A 21817-nucleotide genomic window follows, 5' to 3' on the forward strand; every position below is an offset into this window, starting at 1 on the left:
GCACCATGGCTGGAGACCTATACCTGAATGGCACTTTTCTCACAATAGTAGAGGCGCAGATTTGTTTTGATTGCAGCTGGGCCAGATTTTTCAATATGGTAACATGTACCGCAACGCTCTTGAGGTCTGGACAGATTTTCCTATGGAGCCAGCAAAATCACAGACACTATGCCTGCTGCTGGATCCTGGCTCCAGTAGAGGCCTGTTATCCCCCATCTATAACGCCTTGCACGGAGACCACAAGACAGATATGACAGTGGTCTGGGACAGGTGAACAGGGGACTTGGCAGAGCCACTTACAGAGGGTCAATGACGCTGCCCTGTGCTCAGATCAGGGACCTGGAAACGTGGGGGATATGATGGAAAATCTGGTGACTATGGAATCACTGGGGGATAATTCTCCAGATTCCACCCCAGATACTGAGGTCTGGGTACATGCTACAGCCTAATTTTTGGGGGCCCGGTTACGGTTAAGCCGTTGTAGAAGCCGGGGGGGTGAGAGAACAGGGGTTGTGGCAGTACATCCACCCTACTCCGGGGAAAAGGGGGCAGGGATGAGGGGGTGGAGGGTCTGAGCCCCAGGATTGCTGTTTGTGGGTAAGCTAGCGAAAGAGCCTACAGTTATGGAAGTGCTGACTGCCCATTGGATGCAACACCTTTAAAATTTTGGCACTGCTGAAAGATGGAACATAGTCTCTTCCTTAAAGGATACTCTTTAGATGAGTGTCTAACATGCTCCCAGGCTGCGGATGGATTGCACTAGAGTTACCGTAGACATGTCCTGATTGACCCTGAAAGTCTATGAAAACACAGGTAGTGTCACGTTGTAGTAATGTGCAGCCAGCATAACGATTCACATCTAAAATGTTTGAGGCGCAGACTTGTTGCTGAACGGCAGGACCTTATACTGGTCATATACATGACTCAGCCGAAACCTAACTCAGCTCAAAAAAAGCTTTCAATCAGTAACTGAAAATATATATCTTTGACAGTTAAAGCACACAAATCACCCCGATTGAGCTGGTGGAGTGCTAACATCTGAAATTTCCTTTAATCTACTTGCTTGTCATCTCTAGGTCTAAAATCAAAGTTTGTTATTTGATGACCTGAACCTAAGAAGATGACCAACCTGCATATTATTTGGCAACCATCTCTCTTTCCTCCACTCTACCAGATGATTGCGGATACTTCTTCAACCAGAGGGGCAAAGGGAAGAGGGGAAATAAAAGTCACTGCTTGGATGGTTTCCCTACAGCAGTTGGTGTTTGTGGACTGCTTTTCATGGTCTTTCAAGGTTGAATAGACTTTTGATGCTGTTGCTGGTGGTAATACTGCTGTCACTTGGGGTTTGAACTCTCTGCTTCTGATAACATTGGTTGTAAAGCTTGTTCAAATGCCTCCTGTAGTTTTTCCACTTTAAGGCCAAAAGCCGTAAGAGTATCCAATTCGGTCTTTATGCACTGCATTTAATCCTCTGCATGAGGTGCTAAGAGTGGATCCAGGAAATGGAAGGTTGAAATTTCTCATGAACAGCTATGAAAGGTCATGCCATGATAGTAGCCACAGGTAGCTAATTCATCAGTGTCAGCAGCAGGACCAATAATTGGATTGGAGCCCATCATCAACTACTGAAGTACCTCTGAGAAGTTGTGCCCATCTTCTTGAGGAAGCTTTTATTGAAAGACTGTCTCTCATAACAACCCATCAGACACCCTCCTCCATAACAAAAAAGAATTTAGTCATCGGCAACCATTATTTTGCTACCCTTTACAGGAGGCATAATAGATGATGGTGTGATGTTGAAGTTTTATGATACTTCTTACTACTGCCTCTGCAAAGACTCTGAAAAAAGGGTTCCTGTTTGGGAGGCTCATACTTCTGAAAACATGCTGTCGCAGACTTTGCGGATGCATGATAGGAATAGGTACATCACAGGTGCTAGAAGACCTGGAACCAGGGGTAGCAAAGGTTGTGCAGAAGATCGGGGAAGCAGGGCTTCATAGATAAACAAAGGCTTTGGCGGGATCACTGGATTTTTAAATCCCCCTCACCAAGACTTAATTGAAGGTGATAATGTAATCTATAAGAGAAACCCTAGCAAGTGAAGCATCTGTTAGTGTCATGAAAGACAGATGACAAAGCGGAAGAATACAAATGGGTGCAATGTGGAGACCTAGAGTGTTTTTTAGATTTAAAATACCACACAGATCTTGAGCAGTGTGTAGGTCTGCCATGGTGCCTGCATGGCCAGCTGTGTAGGAAGATGGCCATGTTCTGGAAAGCTCCCACCAGTTCTGCTCTTCCTGTCAAGCTGAGAGGCCAAAGTTCTGGTTTTGACACCCCCCACTGAATGTGCAGCTCTTACAGTGCCACGGAGATGGGGTGAATGGTGCGACAGTGCAGATAGAAGCCTGTACGTAAGTGGAGCCCCAGTGAGCAAGATAGATGCCCAGTGAGCCTAAGTCGAGATTTGGTGGAGAGTGAACCTGGAGAACAGCGGGAGTGAACTGGGGTAGGGGGGGGGGGGGGGGGGGGGGGGAACGGGGACGGCCTGGTGGCACCTCTGGAAGAGATGGTGTCTGCCCTTGGGCGGAGTTGCCGACAGTGTGGGGGATGCCTTCGCCACTGCGGAGTGCGCTGTATGCTGCCAGAAAAAGTCTGACGGCCTTGGATGTAGACATTTGTGAAAGGAGACCGCACGAGAGAAGACAGGTCTCTGAGACTAGCAGACAGGAGGGGGAGATTCTGCACGGGACATGGCTGTGATGCCGACCTCCATATCTGACTGTCGGCCGAGTTGTGAATTGCTGTCACCCAGTCACTGGAACTTGCAGCAATGCTAATTGCATGTTAAATGGTGCTAGATGTAGCACGCCTTGGGTGTGCCTTGCTCAAAGATATTGGAACTGCACTTAACAATGTCTCACAGATGTAGGATGTGACACAGTGCAACAAGGCAAGAAGGGGGTGCTCTGGGAGAGAGCACAATGAGGACTACCTGAATACTTCTCCTTCCCTGGTCTACCTGGGTAAACAGGCAAGGACGAAAGCCTGGGCTTGTGGAGGATTAGACCTACAGGGTGTCTTTCCTCTTGTTGTGCACGAAGAGAACTTTGTTGTTGGGCTGATAACTGCGGGCCTTGCTGGTGAATTGGGACTGCCAAGCGGACGCATGGTGCATGAAACCCTAACGTGGTGAGAAAACATTCACTGGCTGATGATGCATACTGGTATCAATGCACCAGAGCTACGAATGACCTACTGGGCAAAGGTAGGTCTGGAACAGAACATACACTGCCTTTTGTGGAGCAATCTCCTGAACCACCGGCATCAGGTCCCTTGAGGATCCAAGTTGGGCGCTCTCTCCTCACATTAGGCCAGATCCTCGATTTAGTCAAGCACATGAGGTTCTAGAACAAAACATAGATAAGGTGGCCAAAGGCCTGGGAGTGCTGAGAGGGTTCATGGTCACACACAAAGAATACCAACTTACAAACATCCAGATTAACACTGAATGGCTGGGGTAGGCTGAGTAGGTATTTACAGCCACACATGCTACAAAACTAATTTTCATCTCTACAATTTTGTGGGTGGATTTCGCTGTGAGTAGCAAAGTACTTTCTTTTTCCTCAAGTAAAAGTACTGACCTAAAAAGATTTATTACAGTTCTGATTTTATAACTCAGCACCTTAGTCAGCCTTGGAATTTTCAACCTCGCCAGAGAGAATCAAATGCTAAAGGGGCATACCTGCTGCTCAGTTTTGGGTTCAATAGTAAGGCAAAGTCCATTGACACCAATGGTAAAAGGCATAAACATTAGCAAGCTGAGCCGATTAACTTCCGATAGCCTTGGTACACCTAAAAGTTCACACACAGTGTATTTTTCCAGTACAACTCACAGAAGCAGAGTTCATACCACCGACTGATATTTTAGGATGAACGGCCAGATCGCTTTTCCCTCAAAACTGCACAGTCGTTTTTCCCCAATTGGCAAAACCATTAGAACCCACTCTAAGTCCCTAGTAAATGGTACCCCTGGAACCCAGGGCCTGGGGTACTAAGGAGGATCCCTAAGGGCTGCAGCTCGAATTGTGCCACCTTAAAGGACCTCAAACCAAGCACATGACAGGCTGCCATTGCAGGCTATGTGTCGGTGCAGACAAACGTGAAAACACAAAATGGCACACAGCCTGTGTGCCACATCCCCTAAACACTACATGAAATATATGGAAGTCAGCCCTATAGCAGGCCTTACAGCCCTGAGGCAGGGTGCATTATATTACACATGAGGGCATATCTGCAAAATCAGATATGCCCCTGCTAGGTCTTTGTTGATTCTTAGATATAATAAGTGACCAGGGAAGCCATTTTAAAATGCATGTGCTGAATACTGGTCACAACGAGTTTCTCAGATACATAATGACGTCTCTGAATATAGAGGTGTTTGGTATCAAACATCACAAATTAATAAACCCTAACTGATGCCAGTGATGGATTTCTTAATAACTGCAACCAGAGGGGAACTTAGAGGTGCCCGTGAAAACCTACCAGTTACTGGAGGACTAACTGACTGGACCTGACCAGTTCAGCCACCATAGATGAGTTTCTGCCCCACCCCCCACAAAAACCCCCAGGTGAAAGGCAGGACTCTACAAAGCCAGAGTCAAAAGCTTGTACTTAGCAGGGTGTTATCACCTCACTCATGCTGGATTGTGCAGGCGGGAAGCCAAGCTGTCGCGCAGGTTCTCAGAGTAATGAGGCTATTGGAATGGGCAGTAGGAGCACCTGGATTGCAGGTACTGAGTACAATTAAACACCAGGTGACACCTGTCGGCCTAATCCAGGGTTTCCAGCTAACTAGCAGCGCCCCATCTCTGACCGAGATGATTGTGGCAACCGAGCTCATGGTAAGATCGACTCCCCAGGGAATTGTGGTACATCAAATTGCATCCTGTTCTCTCAGTTAGCAAGATCTCACTCCGGCAAAGACAACAGAGGCAGAATATATTTAAATAAGCATTTATTAAAATATCTGCCTCTTAGATACAAGCATATGCATAACAATAACGAGAATGATGGAAAACAACTGCAGCAGGTATGTGACAGTGTAAAACACAAAACCAGGCCTGCCATGCTGTCTAAACGAGGGAGTGGATCTATAACCCCTCACCTACACCAAGTATGAGCACAGCATACTAAACCTAATCTGCCCTTCACGTTTTCCCCTGGGAGAACATTATCCCTCTTACCTGAAGAAAGGTCCTGAAGTCTAAAAAGACACCATCCCCATCTGGATCAGGGCTCGGTCGTCTAAGCAAGTAGCTGCAGCAAAGCCTGCAGCAATCAGCAAACAGTCGTGGTCATCTGGCTGGAATCTCCCTCTAACATGTCTAGGACTAAGGGGTATTTATATACTAAAACAGCTAACATTATAAGAAATGGTCCCCACATATAAGTGTGTGTTTTTCTGTGAATGCTGGAGACACAGCATACCATGTTTGTCGGCAACCCTATCTAACTGTAGCCTTGAAGAAAGCACAAAGTGAAATAAATGTTCTATTAAGAATGTGTTGCTTTCCTAGGTGAAAGAAAAACAAGATAGAGAAAATAAAACAGCACCACTAAAATAGCTATTGCTAGAAAAATAAAGCAACGCTGAATAAAACATGACTGTATTAAAGTGCATAGCAGCAGGCCTAGTTAACTAAAACAACTTGTTTAAAAGATGGCTAAATTAGCTACACCCCAAAGCCACCTTTGTATTGCTGCTCAGGTCTCACCAGAAGGTGGAGATGACAGACCGCCCCTGTCCTGAGCCCACTTTTGGCAGCAGCACAGGCAGGATAATTAGTCAGATTAGGTGTGCCCACTCCAGGTCACTCAACCCATAAGGCGGACAAGCTGAAGTGGACACTACTTTTTAAATTCCTCCATTTTGATTGGAAGGAATTAAGCCACCAGGGTTAGGGTTATGCCCACTTCCCAACGGAAGTGGTCATAAGAAGGGTGTAGTCACCCTAAAGGTGGTCAGCCCATTGGCTACCATCTGGCACTCCCTGTAAATTAAGTATATAGGTGGCACCCCTGAACCCTAGAACTCCGATCCTGATGACCTAAGAAGCAAAGGACAAAGAAGAGTCGCATCTACAGAAGAGGAAAAGCAGCTAACCTGGTGTCACTCCCACTGGCCTTCCTGCTGACTGCGACGGCCTCTCCCCAAAACTCATCCTGCAGCTGAGCCTCCAATAAACCCAGGACGACTGCCTGACTTCAATCAAGACTCAAGACTCCCGTGAGCAGTGGATCTGCTCTGCAATAAAGGTTCAAGAAAGGACTCTGCAGCCCCCGGAACAGCAAAGACCCAACACCCAAAGTGACTTCTGCACCCGACGTCCACGACCCGAGGTGAACCTAACCACCAGCAAGGTTCTCCAGCTGTCCAGTCAGAGTCCACTCAGGTTCCAACACTCTTGAACTCCCTCAAGTGGCCTGCATCATCTGCACGCAGGGACCCTCTCCCGCAGCATTGTTGTAAGAGAAAAGCAGACACCTTTAGCAACCACTGCACCCGTCACCCCGATCCCATTTGTGGTGGGTCACTGATGCCAACGGCTCCTCTAAGCTCGAGTCCACACTGGATTCCACTTGCTGGACTGCCTGGCAACACCTGCAGCACGAAGGTCCCCCTGGTTACAAGTACTCCCGGGCGAAGAAAACCGATGCCTATGCACACCCCTGTATCTGTCACCCCTGAGACCTGTAGAAAGTGACCAAAGGTGCACCTACGTCCCTGAGCACCCCAAATCTACAACGTACCTGCTTGTTGTCCCAGACTGGCTTCCTAACCAGAGCCTGAAGCTTGTTTGTCCAGAGGTCCAACTCCATTGAAGACCACAGGGCACTCAACACCTCCCTACATCCGGCCGCCTCAGTGCAGTCCGGAGTAACCTGCTGGTGTGGTTTTGATCAGTGCCCAGTATTTACCTTAATTCTCTGAAATTGGCCTCATAAGTCGCTGTTAACCCTGTGTTTGTTTGCTGAACATTGTTTTCCTCCATAGGTTAAAACTGAAGAAATCTGAAGAGTATTTATGCTTGAAAAAATACTTACCTGATTGCGTTCGAAACATATATAAACAAAAGTATTTTTCTAAATTGGTCTTGAATTTATTCTTTGAGTGTGTCTCATTTATTGCCTCTGTAAGTACAAGAAATGCTTAGCACTACCCTCTGTTAAGCCCAACTGCTTGTACACACTACCCCAAAATAGAGCATCAATCCTATCTAGTTTTGCCTCTGCAAACCAATCTGGGATCCACTGGACTATCTGCATGGTGTACTTCGTTATAGTGCACCATATAGAGAGCCAGCTTCCTACACCCATGTTGCTGCTGCACAGATTTTATCAATGGACACATTTCCAAGGAGCGCCAGTGTAGTGCTTTTTTTCCTGGTTGAGTGCGTTTGAATGGTTTCTACAAGCTACAATGCAATTGTTTCCTTGGATACAGGTGATCCTTTGCTCGCCTTGGCAAAAGAAACAAATAGCTGGTTACCCTTACAAACCTACTTTGTTTCTTGTAGGTAATACATTAAAGCCCTTCGCAAATCCAGCGTATGGAGGGCTTTTTCAACTTGTGTCTTTGGTTCTTGGAAGAAAGATGGTAGTTGTTTCTTTGGTTGACATGGAACTGTGTTACTACCTTTGGAAGAAAGTGTGAGTTGGTTCTGAAAACCACATTTTCTTGGTGGATTTGCAAAGACAGCTCTTGAATTGTCAGTGCTTGTAGCTTGCTGACCCTGCATAAAGAAGTGATGGGTTCAAAGGGTTCTGTCATCACCTGTGTTAATACGGTATTCAGGTTCCATAACTGGGTTGGAACAGATCTTGGGAATGCACTCATTTATAGCCTCCTAAGAATCCCTTCACCACTGGGGATGTGAAGACACAGATACTTAATGTAGCTCTAGTGTAGACCACTTGCTGCTAAATGCATCTTTAGTGATGAGTACAAGCCACTGTGTGAGATATATTAGCACTGTCTCTTGTTGTGCCCTTGAGTCCATTCTGTTGCTGTTTGAACACACTAATGGATGCCTCTTTTCCACTTGCCAGTGTTGCTTGTAGCATTTTCATGTGCTTGGTTTTCTAGCTTCCTTCAGGATTTTTGGGGTTGGGAGTTAGATAGTGGGTGGGTCATAGCTGTAGACGTCCAAATTCTAAGCATTCCCGAGCCACACAGCTAGGCTGAGTGAGGTTGGCTCGGGGTGGTACCTCCCTGCAATGTATTGTCAGTAGTTCTTTTACTGGTTTTGTTTTCCACTATCAGACCCTTGGACATTTCCTGTAGATCAGAGTACCAGGTCTGCCTGGCCCATTGCAGGGCAATGAGGATGAGCCTTTTTCTCGAATGTCTAGCCTTCTCCAGTACCCTCAGGATCAGGAGAATTGGAGGAAAACACATGCAAATTTCGCTCACCAACTTATTGACAGGGCATTCCCTTTTGACTGGGGTGAGAAAACATGGAGAAGTGTTGGAATTTTGCATTAGTTGGGGTGACAAACAAGTCTCTGCTTAGGGTGCCCAAGGTGTTGAAGATCCTTTGTAGAGCTTCCTGATTTACCTCACATTCGTGTGAGATGGTTTCTGTCTGCTCAATTTGTCTGCCTCTGTACTGAGCTCCCCAGGGAGGTTTATTGCCTGTAGTGTTTTGTCGTTATATTGCTCATTGCCATACTTCTTGGGCTAGGTTTGACAGGGTGAAGGATTCTGTTGCCCCTTTGTTTAGGTAGAACATGGTGGTTGCGTTGTCTGTTTGGAACAATACAGTTTGACATGTTAAGTATGCCTAGAACACCTTTATGGCTAGATAAACGGTCTTCATCTTCAGGAAATCAATATGCTTTACTCCATCAATGTCACTTCATAACCCTCGTACTTTCAAGGTTCCTGTGTGCACCCCAACCTCAGTGGGATGCATCAATCATTACAGTGTTTTAGAAGTTTGTTTTTCGCATTCCAACGCTATATCTCCTTCTGTACTTTTGCTGTAACAACCACTAGATCCTCCCAGTGGCTTGTGACCATCTGTTGCATATCCATTCCTGGATTGGTGTAGTTTCATGACAGTGCTCACTGTCAGAGACTTACTCTTTTGGTAGAGAAGAGTGTTTTGAGATTGCTTCTCAACTGCGTATACTCTTGCTGTCTGGAAGTTTAAAGTAGCTCCAAGAAACCCTTTCACTTGTTCTGGTGACAACTTCTTGTAGTTTATTGTGAAGCCAAGGTGTTGCAGCGGTCAATGACCCTTTGTATGTCCTTCTGACACTTCTCCATTTATTGTGCTTTCACTAGCCAATCGCCTAGGTACAGGTAGACATGGACTGCCTGTCTTAGGTCCACCACAATTCTGCAAGGCATTTTGTGAAAACTTTTGGTGCACACTTTATGCCCAAGGGTAGCACGCTGAATTGATGTTTTTTCTCTAGGACAAATCTGAGGTATTCTGTTTCCTTTGGTTCATAGGTTTGTGCAGATATGTATCCTTTAGGTCTACTGTGGCCATATAATCCCCTTTTCTCAAGAGTAGTATTACTTCCTGAAGTGTTATCCTGAAATGTGCTCAATATAATTTGTTTATAAACCCGAGGTCCAGAATTAGCCTTAAGGTTAGATCTTGTTCTGGTGAGTAGTTCCCCTTGTTTTACTCATTTTGCCACCTGTTCCATGGCCCTGTTTTGTAAGAGTTCTCTGATCTCTTTTCCGAGCTGCATTATTTCCTCTCCCGGGAAAGCCTTCAGGTTTGGCACTCTTTGTGGCGGGGTGTTTGGTTATATATGAGCAATATTCATGATGGATTATGTTTAAAATCCACTGGTCTGATGTTATTTTCCTACACTCGTGAAAGAATGCTTCTATTGTGCCCCCACCCCCAACTGGTGTGCCATTGGGCGATTTCGTTTTAGGAGTCACTTACTTGAAAGTCCAGCGCCCTTGGGGGCCTGGCCTGTTTCTCTTCCTTTCCTCAAAACGTCTGCCTCGCAGGGTGATACCACTACAGGTATGCTGACTGTTGCGTGGCCTAAAGCAAACTGCATTGTTGTTGTTACTATTGCCCTGCCATGAAAGGTGATCTACCTGTGGGCTTTCTGCCTGGGGTTCTCCTCCTAGAGGTACCCCTGAATTGAAGAGCTCCCACTGCACTTGCTGTTTCATTATCCTTCATTTGTTGAAGGCTGTCTGTCACTGTTTTGCCAAACAGAGCGCCCCCTTGATTATGGAAGCCTGTACGTCCGGCTTGAACCCAAATACCGTAAGTCAGGTATATCTCCTTTGGGTTGCCCCTGTACACAGCTGTCTGCTCGCTGTATCTGCTGTATCCATTGCAGAGCTGAGGCAAGTGCTTACAATGTTCTTTTCCCTCCTGGCTGACTGTCTTGGCCCTTTGTGATATTCCTCGGGTAAATGCTGCAAAAGACTATTTCAACTAACTGTTGGGGCCCATAGTGGTTCATGAGAGCACTGGCGTTTGCTATCCTCCGTTGGTAACCGCTTCCCTCTCCATCTTCCTGCCCACCAAGTCAAGCCTCTTGCTTTCTTATTCATGCGGTGGCCAGTGGATGTGGGGGTGCAATTTCTCTTCCTCGCATTCGCTACAATTATAGAGTCTGCAACATTTCCTTTTATATATTTTGGATCTTGAATGGAGTGCTTGTATTTTTTCTCCACTCTAGATGTAACCACCCTTGTAGCGGCAGATACGCAGAAGGCCTCTTTTCCTTGGTCAAGAATGCTAGGCATCATTGTCAGGTACAAATTCCCTTTCTGGGATGGCATCAAAGACTCAAAGAGGAGGAAGTATGCTACTGCCTTCTCCTCTGGTTGAACCTCATAGGTCTCTGCATTTCTCTTGATGAGGTTGTTGTAGAGATATAGGTCATCTGGAGGGGAGGAGATAGTCTCGAAGGGTAGTTGTCTACTCCTACTTCAGGCAATTCACCATCGAGGTCCGGTCATGTTTCCTCAAAATGACTGGGACTGTTTAAGTCCGTCGCATACTCGACCTCCTCGAGTTCATAGAACTCCTCCTTGTTGTGGGATTCTAGGGTTGCTGTTGCCTCCAGGACCGATCGGTCTTCGGCTTCAGTAGCCGTCAAGGGTTTCAAAGGGATGTGAAATTCTCTCAAGGAGTCGCCAAAGTCCTCCTTTCTCTGGATGAGGGCAGATATTTTGGCCTTGAGCCTCTTCTTCTGGTCGTCAAGTGCCCTTTGTTTGGCTTCAGCTCCCTTTTCAGCATCAGTTCTCCTGTCTCTGACACTTTTGCCTTCTCTCTCCCTACCTCGCATGCAGAGGTTTAAATCAAAGATTTTAACGGTGATTTGGTCCTTTGTTCAGGATCAGTGTGGCTCTCTTGGCTTTAGCTGACCTTCAGCTGACAAATGTTTCAAAGCCAAGGCTGCTTCAGGAGACTTAGTGTCCATGCCTTTTGGTGGTTTTACCTTCAGTCTTTTCTTGTCAGCGCCTTCATCTCTTTTTTTAGCACCTGTGTATTTTCAAGGTCGGTCTAGAAGATCTTGGCATCCAATTTCACTCCTCACCCTGTTTTGGCCTTCTCTGTGTTCCCATCCTCGTCGCTTAAGACGCCGAGTTGTCTGAGCGATTTCTGCTGCTGTGTACTTGCCAAGGTGTAATGCTCCAGCCTCTGTAGACGTCGTACCTAGATTGTTTTTGGTACAAATTCTGCGCAGGGCTCACTGTCTTCGTTCCTGTGGTCCTTCGGCAGGCAAACATTGCAGACTTTGTCAGGGTCCTTCTTGACGAACTTGTGATGGCAATTGGTGCAGAATTTAAAAGGTTTTGTTTCCCCCCCACATGACCCTGGTCTGCCCCTTCTCTTCATTCTCCAGCTGTGATGCTCTTATCGCCGGAGTCCCTGTCAACACAGAGAAGGTTCCCCTTCTCTCTTGTAACTTTACTCACCTTCTTGACTATCTCTTTGATTTTTCTCCAACTTCTTGAACTTTTCTTGAAATTTTTTCCTCTGTCGTGCTTATAAGACCCAATGGCAGAAAAAGAACCTGAAAATGGCAATCATGCACAGGAACTTCTGGGTTGCCGTCTGATGTCATACAGAGGACAGACTTTACCTCTAAATGGTGGCCTACAACACCCACAGAGGAAAAAAAAAAAAAGAAGGAAAAGCGTGTAGGACGTTTCCAGACCCAACCACTAGATGGCGGAATAATGCACAACATAAATCCAGAAAAGGAGTCATGCAGCAAAAAAAAAAGAAAAAAAAAAAAAAAAAAAAGAGTGCTACCAAAGGCAGCCAACATTCGTCTAATGGAGCTAAGCATGTCTCTGGGAAGGATTGCACCTCACTTTTATTCCTCATGCTAGCTTTTAGCTTCTCTCTGAGCAACAATTAGAACTTCCTGTTTGATTTCCTTCTATGTGGGGGGAAGGTGCCTGGTTTCCGTATTCATCAGCTGCTCTCTCTACTGAGTAGTCACTTGTGCACTTTGGCAGTATTTATTTTTAATGTGTTTTTTTTATTTCATATATTTTATTTACCGCTGGGCACCAAGTCAAGGTGGTGGTCGGGATCCAGCCTGCCTCTTTCTTCTGCCTCTCTAATGTTTAGGACGCACATGGAGGTGAGATCTCTAGCTTGTCAACATGATACTTGTACTGCTGAAGAGACCTATCAAAAGGGGCTATCAAACAAGATCAGTGAGCAATTCGATCTATCCAAGCATCATATTATGCTATAAGAACTGAATCAGCAAAAGCCTTCTTGAGGGCTTTTTACCATTGTCAAAATAATCACCCATCAGGATGTCTATAACAACAATCTCCACTTCCAAGATGTTTGTAGTAATCTAGCTTCTTTTTATATGGTAAAGTTAGTCAAATTTAATCACATTCCCCACCAAACTCCACCAGAGAACAATCATATAATCTGACTTTTCTCCAAGGGAAAGTTCTGAAACCAAGCTTATGAGAATGTAATCGAATACCTACTTACGAGATGTAAGGTCTTTTTACATCTATCTCCTTTTGACCTGTGAGTACCTTGTTTCTATAGTTTAAATTTCTGATTTCATCACAGACTTGATCCATCTACATAACCATCGGCTCCGTGCCTTCCTGTTGGAAAAATACCTCCATTACCTCATTGCTAAAAATAAAAAAATAAAAACCCTCAGCAGACCCCGAAATACAGCCTTTTAAAAACCTGTTTCTGCTCTGAACCTCCAGGTTAAACTTAAAGAGAAAACACATTAACCTATTTGGAGGTCAATAACCTGTTAAGACTAATTGGTCCATTGAAGCACAGAGACAATGCTCTTGGCTGTGGGAGCTGAACTGAGACACATCTTAAACAAATGAGGAGCAGCTGCACTGGCCTTCCTAGATCTCTCTGTTCGAAGGTCTCTCACATCACGCTCCCAAGACTTTAGGAGGATTTGGAGCTGAAATGGTCTAAGTCATTTCTTTCACAGAGAACGCAAAGCGCCTCACTAAACCATTCCAGTAACAAAAATTGGCATCCACATACAGTGTACCTCAGGGCTCACCACTTAGCTCAATGCTATTCAACATTTATATTGCTGCATCTTCTGCGCTCTTAAGATCCTCAGGTTTTAACACTGTTTCCTATGCAGATGATACACGCATTGTGGTATAAATCTCAGATACCACTAGCTGAATCCAGGGGTGTTTCTATGCCTGCATGTCAAAAGTGGCTATGTGTCCAAACAATAAAAACTCCTAAGCTCAATTCTAACACAATCTGGCAACACATTTAGTCCAATGGAATTAATATATAGATGTGTGGAGGGGTGGTGGGCAACCAGTATGACATCCACAAAATCTCAGTTGGCTCTGCTCAGTCTCCCATCTACGTAGGTTTAAAGTGTGGAAGTTAGAACGGAAAACAACACCCTGCTTCTGGGACAGACTATCCTCCTGAAGGGCATATGCTGAGGTTCAGCAGTTCAGAGTCCACATCTATCGTAGCCCAGCATTTGCTATTAGAATGAGCTGTGCTTCGTCTTGCTTGACTTTCTTCAATGCTCATGGATCAGGGAACGTGGTGGAGAAGCATATCTTAGGCTAAAGCCCCATGAAGGAAGAACGCATCGCCTACGCACCCAAGAGGGAAACTAAAGCAGGTCAAATTTTGAGCACTGTCCAATTTTGTAAGTTGTGAAAAGACCTACAAAAGGTTTGCCCCTCCAGGTCAGATACCACTAAATATCACTAAGAGGATGCCCTATGAATTAATTTGGTCTGATGTTTAGGGATCCTACCAAATAGTGGACCATTAAAGAAATAACTGCAGTGCCAGGAAGCGTCATATCCTTGTACCGTTTAGACAGAGCATATGATCAGAATCCTGCTGCATCCCATGCAGAGATGCTTGTTTAAGTACCATACGGCTGTCATATTACATATGAATGCCTACATCGAGCTGCCACAGATGTATGTAATGGCACTGCTCAATTTGAGACCAGAGGCTCCTGGTGAAAGTTTATGTTTTTTGGTCCAAACCAGCAAAACCTTGCAAGTGTCAGAATTCTGACCTCTTCTTTCATGAGGAAGGAACTTAACACCCTGACTTTCTTGGGGACCAGGACGTCCCTAGAATTAACAATCCAACCCCTGTTCCACCTATGGCATAATCTTGATCATCCCCCCTCAGTAAGCAAAATGAACACCTCATTGGTGAAGACATGGGTTGATCCTTCAACATCAGTGTAAATGAAGGTGGGGTGGTGGGGAGATGTGCAGAGGGAAGAACATTACCCTTCCAAAAAAGGAAAGGCATTACTAACTTGAGCAATCTAAAATATCCACTGGTATGAAGTGAATGGGTGATAATATGGTAGGCAAAGTTGTATTTAGCCCCTTACTGGACTCATGTCTGCTTCCGGGCAAAGTGATGAGGTTTAAAGGTGCTGCCTATAAAAGAGGAGGAACTAGGCTGTCTTCATCATTTCTCACCACTTCCCTTTCAGGCGCTACACTCTGCTAAATGGAACAGCAGAATGCAAGGCCTCTAGAATAACCTCAGATTCCATGCGATAGTGGTGGAAAGAACGAACCAGGGATAAAAATACTTAGGAGCAAAGCCTCTGTTATGCTATTTTTTTAAATACTTCAGGGCTGCATCACATTTCTTAACAAAAGTCTGGCACTATTAAAAGCCATATTTATTAAAGGTGACCGGCCACATAGGACTGACTTAACAAATGGAGGCCTGCATTATGAGTTTTAATGAATCACCGTGCCGTGTCAGAAACTTAGGTTCTCCTGGTGCTGTTCTATGGCACCTAGCAATATGGCAATTCACTGCTGGAGCAGAAAATGGTTTCGACTAAGCTGCGAGGAAAGGGCCTGCCAGCAGAAGTTCCACTTAAACTCATTGTGGGTTTAGAAGTCACACCAAAAGGAATTAAAATGAATGTGCAAATCTGCAAAATGGCCTGGAGAAATCTGGCGCACATTGGGATCAGATTGGTCATTCCGTGGGAGGATGACTCCATCAATGACATCTGTGAGACTACTCCCTGGAATAGGGAGACATGCAGTCAGTGACCAAATACCATTTGCGACACGGTTTGAAGCAGGTCATCTTCAGAGAAAATAAGTCTGTACACTCCCAAAACAATTTAGAGACACAAAGAGGCTTTGGTAAAAGTAACCGAAATCCTCAGAAGTGAAGCTCCAGATCTGCATTTAAGGGTACGGAAAAGGAGGAACAAAGTCACTGCACAGGGGTGACACTAAATTGTGGCTCAGTGTCATCATGTTCAGAGGCAGGAAACAGTGGTGACAAAGGCTGATTATCACAATTGCAGGTGCTAAAGTACTTCTCCATATGTTTACGGATTGAGTTTGGCGCCTGAGGAGTTTCCAAAGGTGCACTTAAAAGTACCCATCAGAAATGTAGGGAAGCCTTTCTTATTCTTACAGGAGACCTTCCAGCTCTCTAATAACACATCTAGATTTTCCTTCATCCCCCCCTCCCCCCCCCCCCCCCAAACCATCGCCTCCTTCCCCACCCCAAAAAAGTACAGGCTTAGCAATACTCCCTTATCCTGAACCTGTTCCTTACATTTAACATCACTGTTATCCTAACATACCACAACCTTTTCTTTCATTACTCTTCTCCTATTCTCCACTCTGCCAATATTTCTTATTCTAATAAAGATAATATTCTCCCTGCCAATTCTTTATGCATGCTGCAGACGTTTGCACACACAAAAAAAAAAATAAGCAAGCCAAGACAAATGTTTGGCAAACATATGGAGTGACTTCAAATGGTATCCCTACAAATGTCAAGGACAGGCATTTCTAATCGGCATGCTGTAGTCTCCACCCCCTTGGCATGCTGTAGTTTCCACCCCCTTCATGAACTGGGTTCTAGGCTTGCCAGGTACTAACCGGTTTGCTTTTTCTAGACAACCTATAACACAAGCTACATTCCACTTGGCTATAAGCTTGTTAGAAGATACTAGACCTGTTCCAACAGCCGCATAATTCACACAGAATTGCTGGGTCTAACAAATCTCTTTTGTCCTATCCCAAATATAAATGTTATACCCTTTTAACATGGTTGAAATGTAACATCCTCCAAGAAGGGAGGCGACAAATAAGGGGGAAAACAGGAAGGTAGTGAAATAATGTAATTAATGTGAAAATAAGATACCACTTTTGGCTTTAAAGAAGGTCAAGTTCATAATGATACTTTATTACAATGGAAAACGGTGTATGATTCTTCAGGGCACACAGCCTAATCCTCACTCAACCTTCAGCCAGATGTAATAGCCACTAGAAAAATATAATCTTACGAGAAAGAGGACTTAAATCAGCCAGCTGCATAGGTCCAAATGGAGGACTCATTATTACAGAGATAGCTACACTGAATTAATGGTGAAGAAGGATTTCTATCTGGTAGAAACCTCTCAAAATACTCCAGGAAATTCTTAGTCAATGGGGCATTCTAAAAAGGCGTCTGAAAAGGGGACTTAAGGCAAGCAGTGATGACAGTCAAATGCATGCTAATGGAAGAAAACTGTAAAAAAATAAATTGACAGATAAAGATGAGGCACCAGGCATGTTCTTGGTCCCACTAGCATAGGGATACATCACATGCAGAATCTCATCTCTTCCATTTGAAGGCATATGAAGATTGTGTTGAAAGGAATTTTTCCTCTCAAAATGGATGCTATACAATTTTCCACCAACTTCATATGTCCATGAAGGGAGATTTAAGTAAACAAGTAGTCAAATTTGGGAATGTGAGGTGGGCGACTGTCAGTGCCTTGTGGGGCAAGAGGGACCTTCAGAGAAGGCTGCATACCACACCACTGGTGAGTCCAATCCGGCGCAATTACTCATTTTTGTGTTGCGGAGCCTGAACTTAGTAACCACCTAGGACAGAAGAAGTTTCAGACGAAAAGCGTAACGAATCTCTCGAACAAGGCTTCAAAATGAGCCTTCTCCAGAGATTGTGGTTCTGGAGACCAGGAGGTGAAAGCAGGGCATTTTGTGCTTCCTTCTACTGCAAAACGAAATATGTATTTCTAGATGGCCCCAGCAAAAGATGTCTACCATCAGTTTGTCGTTTAGAATGCATTTGTGCTGTTCATGCAAATGAGAATTCAGTGTGTCTTTGTAATCTGTGAAACAGTCAGGCAAAGCCCTTGCCAGCATCCAATGGCAAATAATCTGAGCTTTCAGGGAGGGCATACTTGAATGATTTAGCTTGTCTTGTGAAGAATTTGTTTCATCACAACCAAAGAAATCAAATGAAATCTGAAAAATATTGGTGCAACCAGCCAATAACAGCTTTGTAGAAAGCAAGAGCTATGTCCTGATCTCCACAGAGCAGAAAATGATGGACAGCCTGTCACTCTGTTGGGAATCATAGGGCAGTGCAGCTTCCTAAAGGAGCAAGGGTGTTTCTTCACATAGCCTTTTTTTACTGGGGCGGGGGGGGGGGGGGGGGGGGGGGGGGGGTCATCATTCTTGCTTTTTTCATTAGTTCATTCTTTTTCAGAGTAGTGTTTCAGCTTAATGCGCTATGTGCAGTAAACTAGCTATTTTAACTGATTCAAAACAATACACAACTGTTGCTTTTGTTGGCATGTTTTAGGTTTATTTAGATAATTGGAAAACATTTTTTTTTTTTTTAAAGTATGAAAATTTGTGTTAACATATCCTGCATATACAGGGTGATAATTTACCTTTTATGAATATCAGAGAGAATGCCTTGGTGAAGAATCCTAAGCCTCTTCCTCAACTTTAAGACATTTACAGTTCTTAACAAACATGGAATTTTATTAGGTTTGGAATACTATTTATTCATACTGGATCCATGATTGCTACAGGACCCACATGACTATATAATAAATTTGTCCAAGTTTTTTCTCCCCCTTCCTACAAAAGTTTCCCCAAGTGAACATTCAGCAAAACTGGTTTTCACCCGAAGAGACTTCAAGATGACTTGCTTTAGTAGCATTTCACATCTAAATGAAACTCCCTAGGGACACTTCTGTGGCTAACCATATGCCACCTGAGAAATTGCAACAAATTAATCTAGAATAGTTCCTTAATGTAAACAGTGGCAGTGAGATTTTCCCTGAAAACTCTTATTACGGCAACCATTACATTTTGCTACAGTGGCCACATAAGACAGGTTGAAACTACATGACAGTCATCATTCTTGCTTTTTTCATTAGTTCATTCTTTTTCAGAGTAGTGTTTCAGCTTAATGCGCTATGTGCAGTAAACTAGCTATTTTAACTGATTCAAAACAATACACAACTGTTGCTTTTGTTGGCATGTTTTAGGTTTATTTAGATAATTGGAAAACATTTTTTTTTTTTTTTAAAGTATGAAAATTTGTGTTAACATATCCTGCATATACAGGGTGATAATTTACCTTTTATGAATATCAGAGAGAATGCCTTGGTGAAGAATCCTAAGCCTCTTCCTCAACTTTAAGACATTTACAGTTCTTAACAAACATGGAATTTTATTAGGTTTGGAATACTATTTATTCATACTGGATCCATGATTGCTACAGGACCCACATGACTATATAATAAATTTGTCCAAGTTTTTTCTCCCCCTTCCTACAAAAGTTTCCCCAAGTGAACATTCAGCAAAACTGGTTTTCACCCGAAGAGACTTCAAGATGACTTGCTTTAGTAGCATTTCACATCAAAATGAAACTCCCTAGGGACACTTCTGTGGCTAACCATATGCCACCTGAGAAATTGCAACAAATTAATCTAGAATAGTTCCTTAATGTAAACAGTGGCAGTGAGATTTTCCCTGAAAACTCTTATTACGGCAACCATTACATTTTGCTACAGTGGCCACATAAGACAGGTTGAAACTACATGACAGTGTTGCACATGCTTCTATTATGGACACAGCCTTTACACATAAGGCCTACCACTCTGCCTCATTACGCAGAACAGAGGAGTATCACTCACAACTGAATTCATTCACTCTCACCCCAAGCCACACCTCTAGGCCCCCAAACTTTTACTTACAGCTTCAGAGTTATCAATGAAGGGGTCCGTCTCATCATACCCATATCCAATGTCGATGAGGTCCTGCATACGGTCTTTGCGATGCTTGTGAACCTTCCCACCCTACAAAAAGGATTAGACAGGCATTAAAGAAGAATCTTGAAGCAGAACTATCAGTGAAGGCCCAAGTATACCACTTCTAGAGTGAGTCCACTATCTTTACTGTTCTGATCTCTCCATTACCAGCCTGGGGAATCTTGTTAATGCAATGTTAGACATAATGGCCCAAAAGCACATACATATATGGGCCCAGTGTGAAATTACACCTGCCCAGCCAAATACTCTTCTATGCACTGCAATGGAATCGATAAAGTGTGCTGGTAAGTGCCCAGCGGCACTTAGCAATAAGACTAATGCTGCTTCTTTGCAGTTACAGATTTCCTGGCTTTGTATACTCCTACCAGAAAGACAAGCAAAAGCATGAATAATGGTTTGCCTAATCAGTCCCTCTGCAATATTACTGCAAAAAATAACAACAACAAAAAAAACACACAGACGTGAGGCATCTGGAGTTTGTCTCATGAAACCAATTCAACCTTCAACCTTCAGTAGCCTCCCATATACTTTGGGAGGCTGTAGAAGTCACAAGCAAATGTACAGCAGGCCATTAACCTGTTGGCAGCCAAGGACATAACCGTTACATCCTTGACCTGGCCCAAGGGGGGCAGAAGCCACTGAAAGCCAGCAATTGTGTTTGTGTGTGTTTTTTGTGTGGGTGGGGGGGGGGGCGGCCCCTTGGGCAAGGGTCATCCTCCCCTCTCCTCCCCTCCCCCCCCCCACCCCCAAAAAAAGAGGGCACAGCACTGTAGGCCATTTCTGCATCCCTTGGGGGCACATCGGCCTTTTTTTTTGTTTTAGGCCCATCTGCCCCCAAGGGGGTGCAGAAGCCACTAAGGCACCAGGGGAAGTTTCTAAATGTTTGGTGGCAGGGTGTTTGTCGACTAGCAAAGTACTTGCATTTGCGATTAATATTTTATTTCTCCTTTTTGATCTAGTTCAAAGCTTTGCTTCTGTTCCTGTGACTCCTTGTGGTTTTTGGCAGTGGTTGACCAGCAGTTTGCATAGTTGCATGTTTTAGGTAAGAAAAAACAATTTCCTCCAAATGACTACTGTTGCCATACATGAATGACATTTTGTAAGTGGTGTACTAAATGCAGGATTGTGTGTGAAATTGTCAAATTAGTGCACAATTGTATTTGTGTCTTTTCTTTTTAATGGGATATCAATGGTGATTGCTGTGGCTGTGCAGAGTAGTTGCTGGTGAGTCCAGCTTTTTCAGGCAACTTAGTGGTATAGTTTTTGAGTTTATAAATAAAGTGATAAAGCTACACTTTGTTTATTACTAATCTTACACAGTGCTGGTTGTTGGTGGTGCATTTGTCCAGTTACTTTTGTAGGAAGGATCATAGCTAACAGTAGGATGACCGCTCAGCAGGTGGTTTGTGTGCTTTTTGAGTCGTCTTCTGGCCATGATTAGGAGACTGACTCTGCATCTGAGGCAGGAGGGTGTTCAAGATTCTCAAAGTGAATTTTCTGTCAGAGAGGAATCATCTGATGAAGCCACTCACAGTGCTGATGAAGTGCCTATTTTAGAGGAGGACACTGATGTGTCAATAGTACAGCAGCCAGCAGCTGAAATGCTTCCCATTGGAAGACCTGACCGCTGGGTTGCCCCAAATATGGAGCAGCCAGAGTGGCCTGCCTTTACTGGTCTCCTGGGGTGTACAGTGAAAACGGAAAACTTTTTGACTGTCAATTTCTTTCAGTTGTTTATGGACAAATGTATTTTTGGAAGAGACTAATCTGTATGCAGAGCAGTATTTGAGGGACAACACAGCCAGACTTAGGCCACACTGTAGAGCTAGCCGGTGGATTCCCACAAATCTGGAAGAGTTGAAGAAGTTCTTGGGTTTAACTTTTTTGATGGAGCTGATAAGGAAGCCATCAGTATCTTCATATTAGTCTACTAGTCCCTTGATGGCAACTACTATATTTCCTGCAACCATGAGTCTTAACCGGTATGTGCTTCTTCTTCGGGTGCTGTATTCTGTTTGGAATGCTTTAGCCTGGCCACGAGATCACCCCGATTCTGAACATCTTTTTAAGATTAGACCTGTCCTTGATCATTTTGTAGATCAGTTTACAGAGGTCTATGTTCCAGGCAAAGAAATTAGTGTGGATGAGTCTTTGGTCATGTTCAAGG

The 21817-nt window shown here is 44.2% G+C and overlaps 1 protein-coding gene across 1 annotated transcript in view; it reads right to left on the reverse strand.

Annotated features, from left to right (window-relative positions):
* The window catches only part of UBN2 (ubinuclein 2), a 588508-nt gene that overhangs the window by 489383 nt on the left and 77308 nt on the right, over positions 1-21817 (reverse strand). Inside the window, exon 3 of the mRNA XM_069231231.1 lies at positions 19576-19677. Coding sequence (XP_069087332.1) covers positions 19576-19677 — 102 coding nt within the window. The remainder of the gene's footprint in view (positions 1-19575; positions 19678-21817) is intronic.

Source organism: Pleurodeles waltl, chromosome 4_2 (genome assembly GCF_031143425.1).
Source record: "Pleurodeles waltl isolate 20211129_DDA chromosome 4_2, aPleWal1.hap1.20221129, whole genome shotgun sequence".
In the NCBI taxonomy this organism is placed as follows: Eukaryota; Metazoa; Chordata; class Amphibia; order Caudata; family Salamandridae; genus Pleurodeles; species Pleurodeles waltl.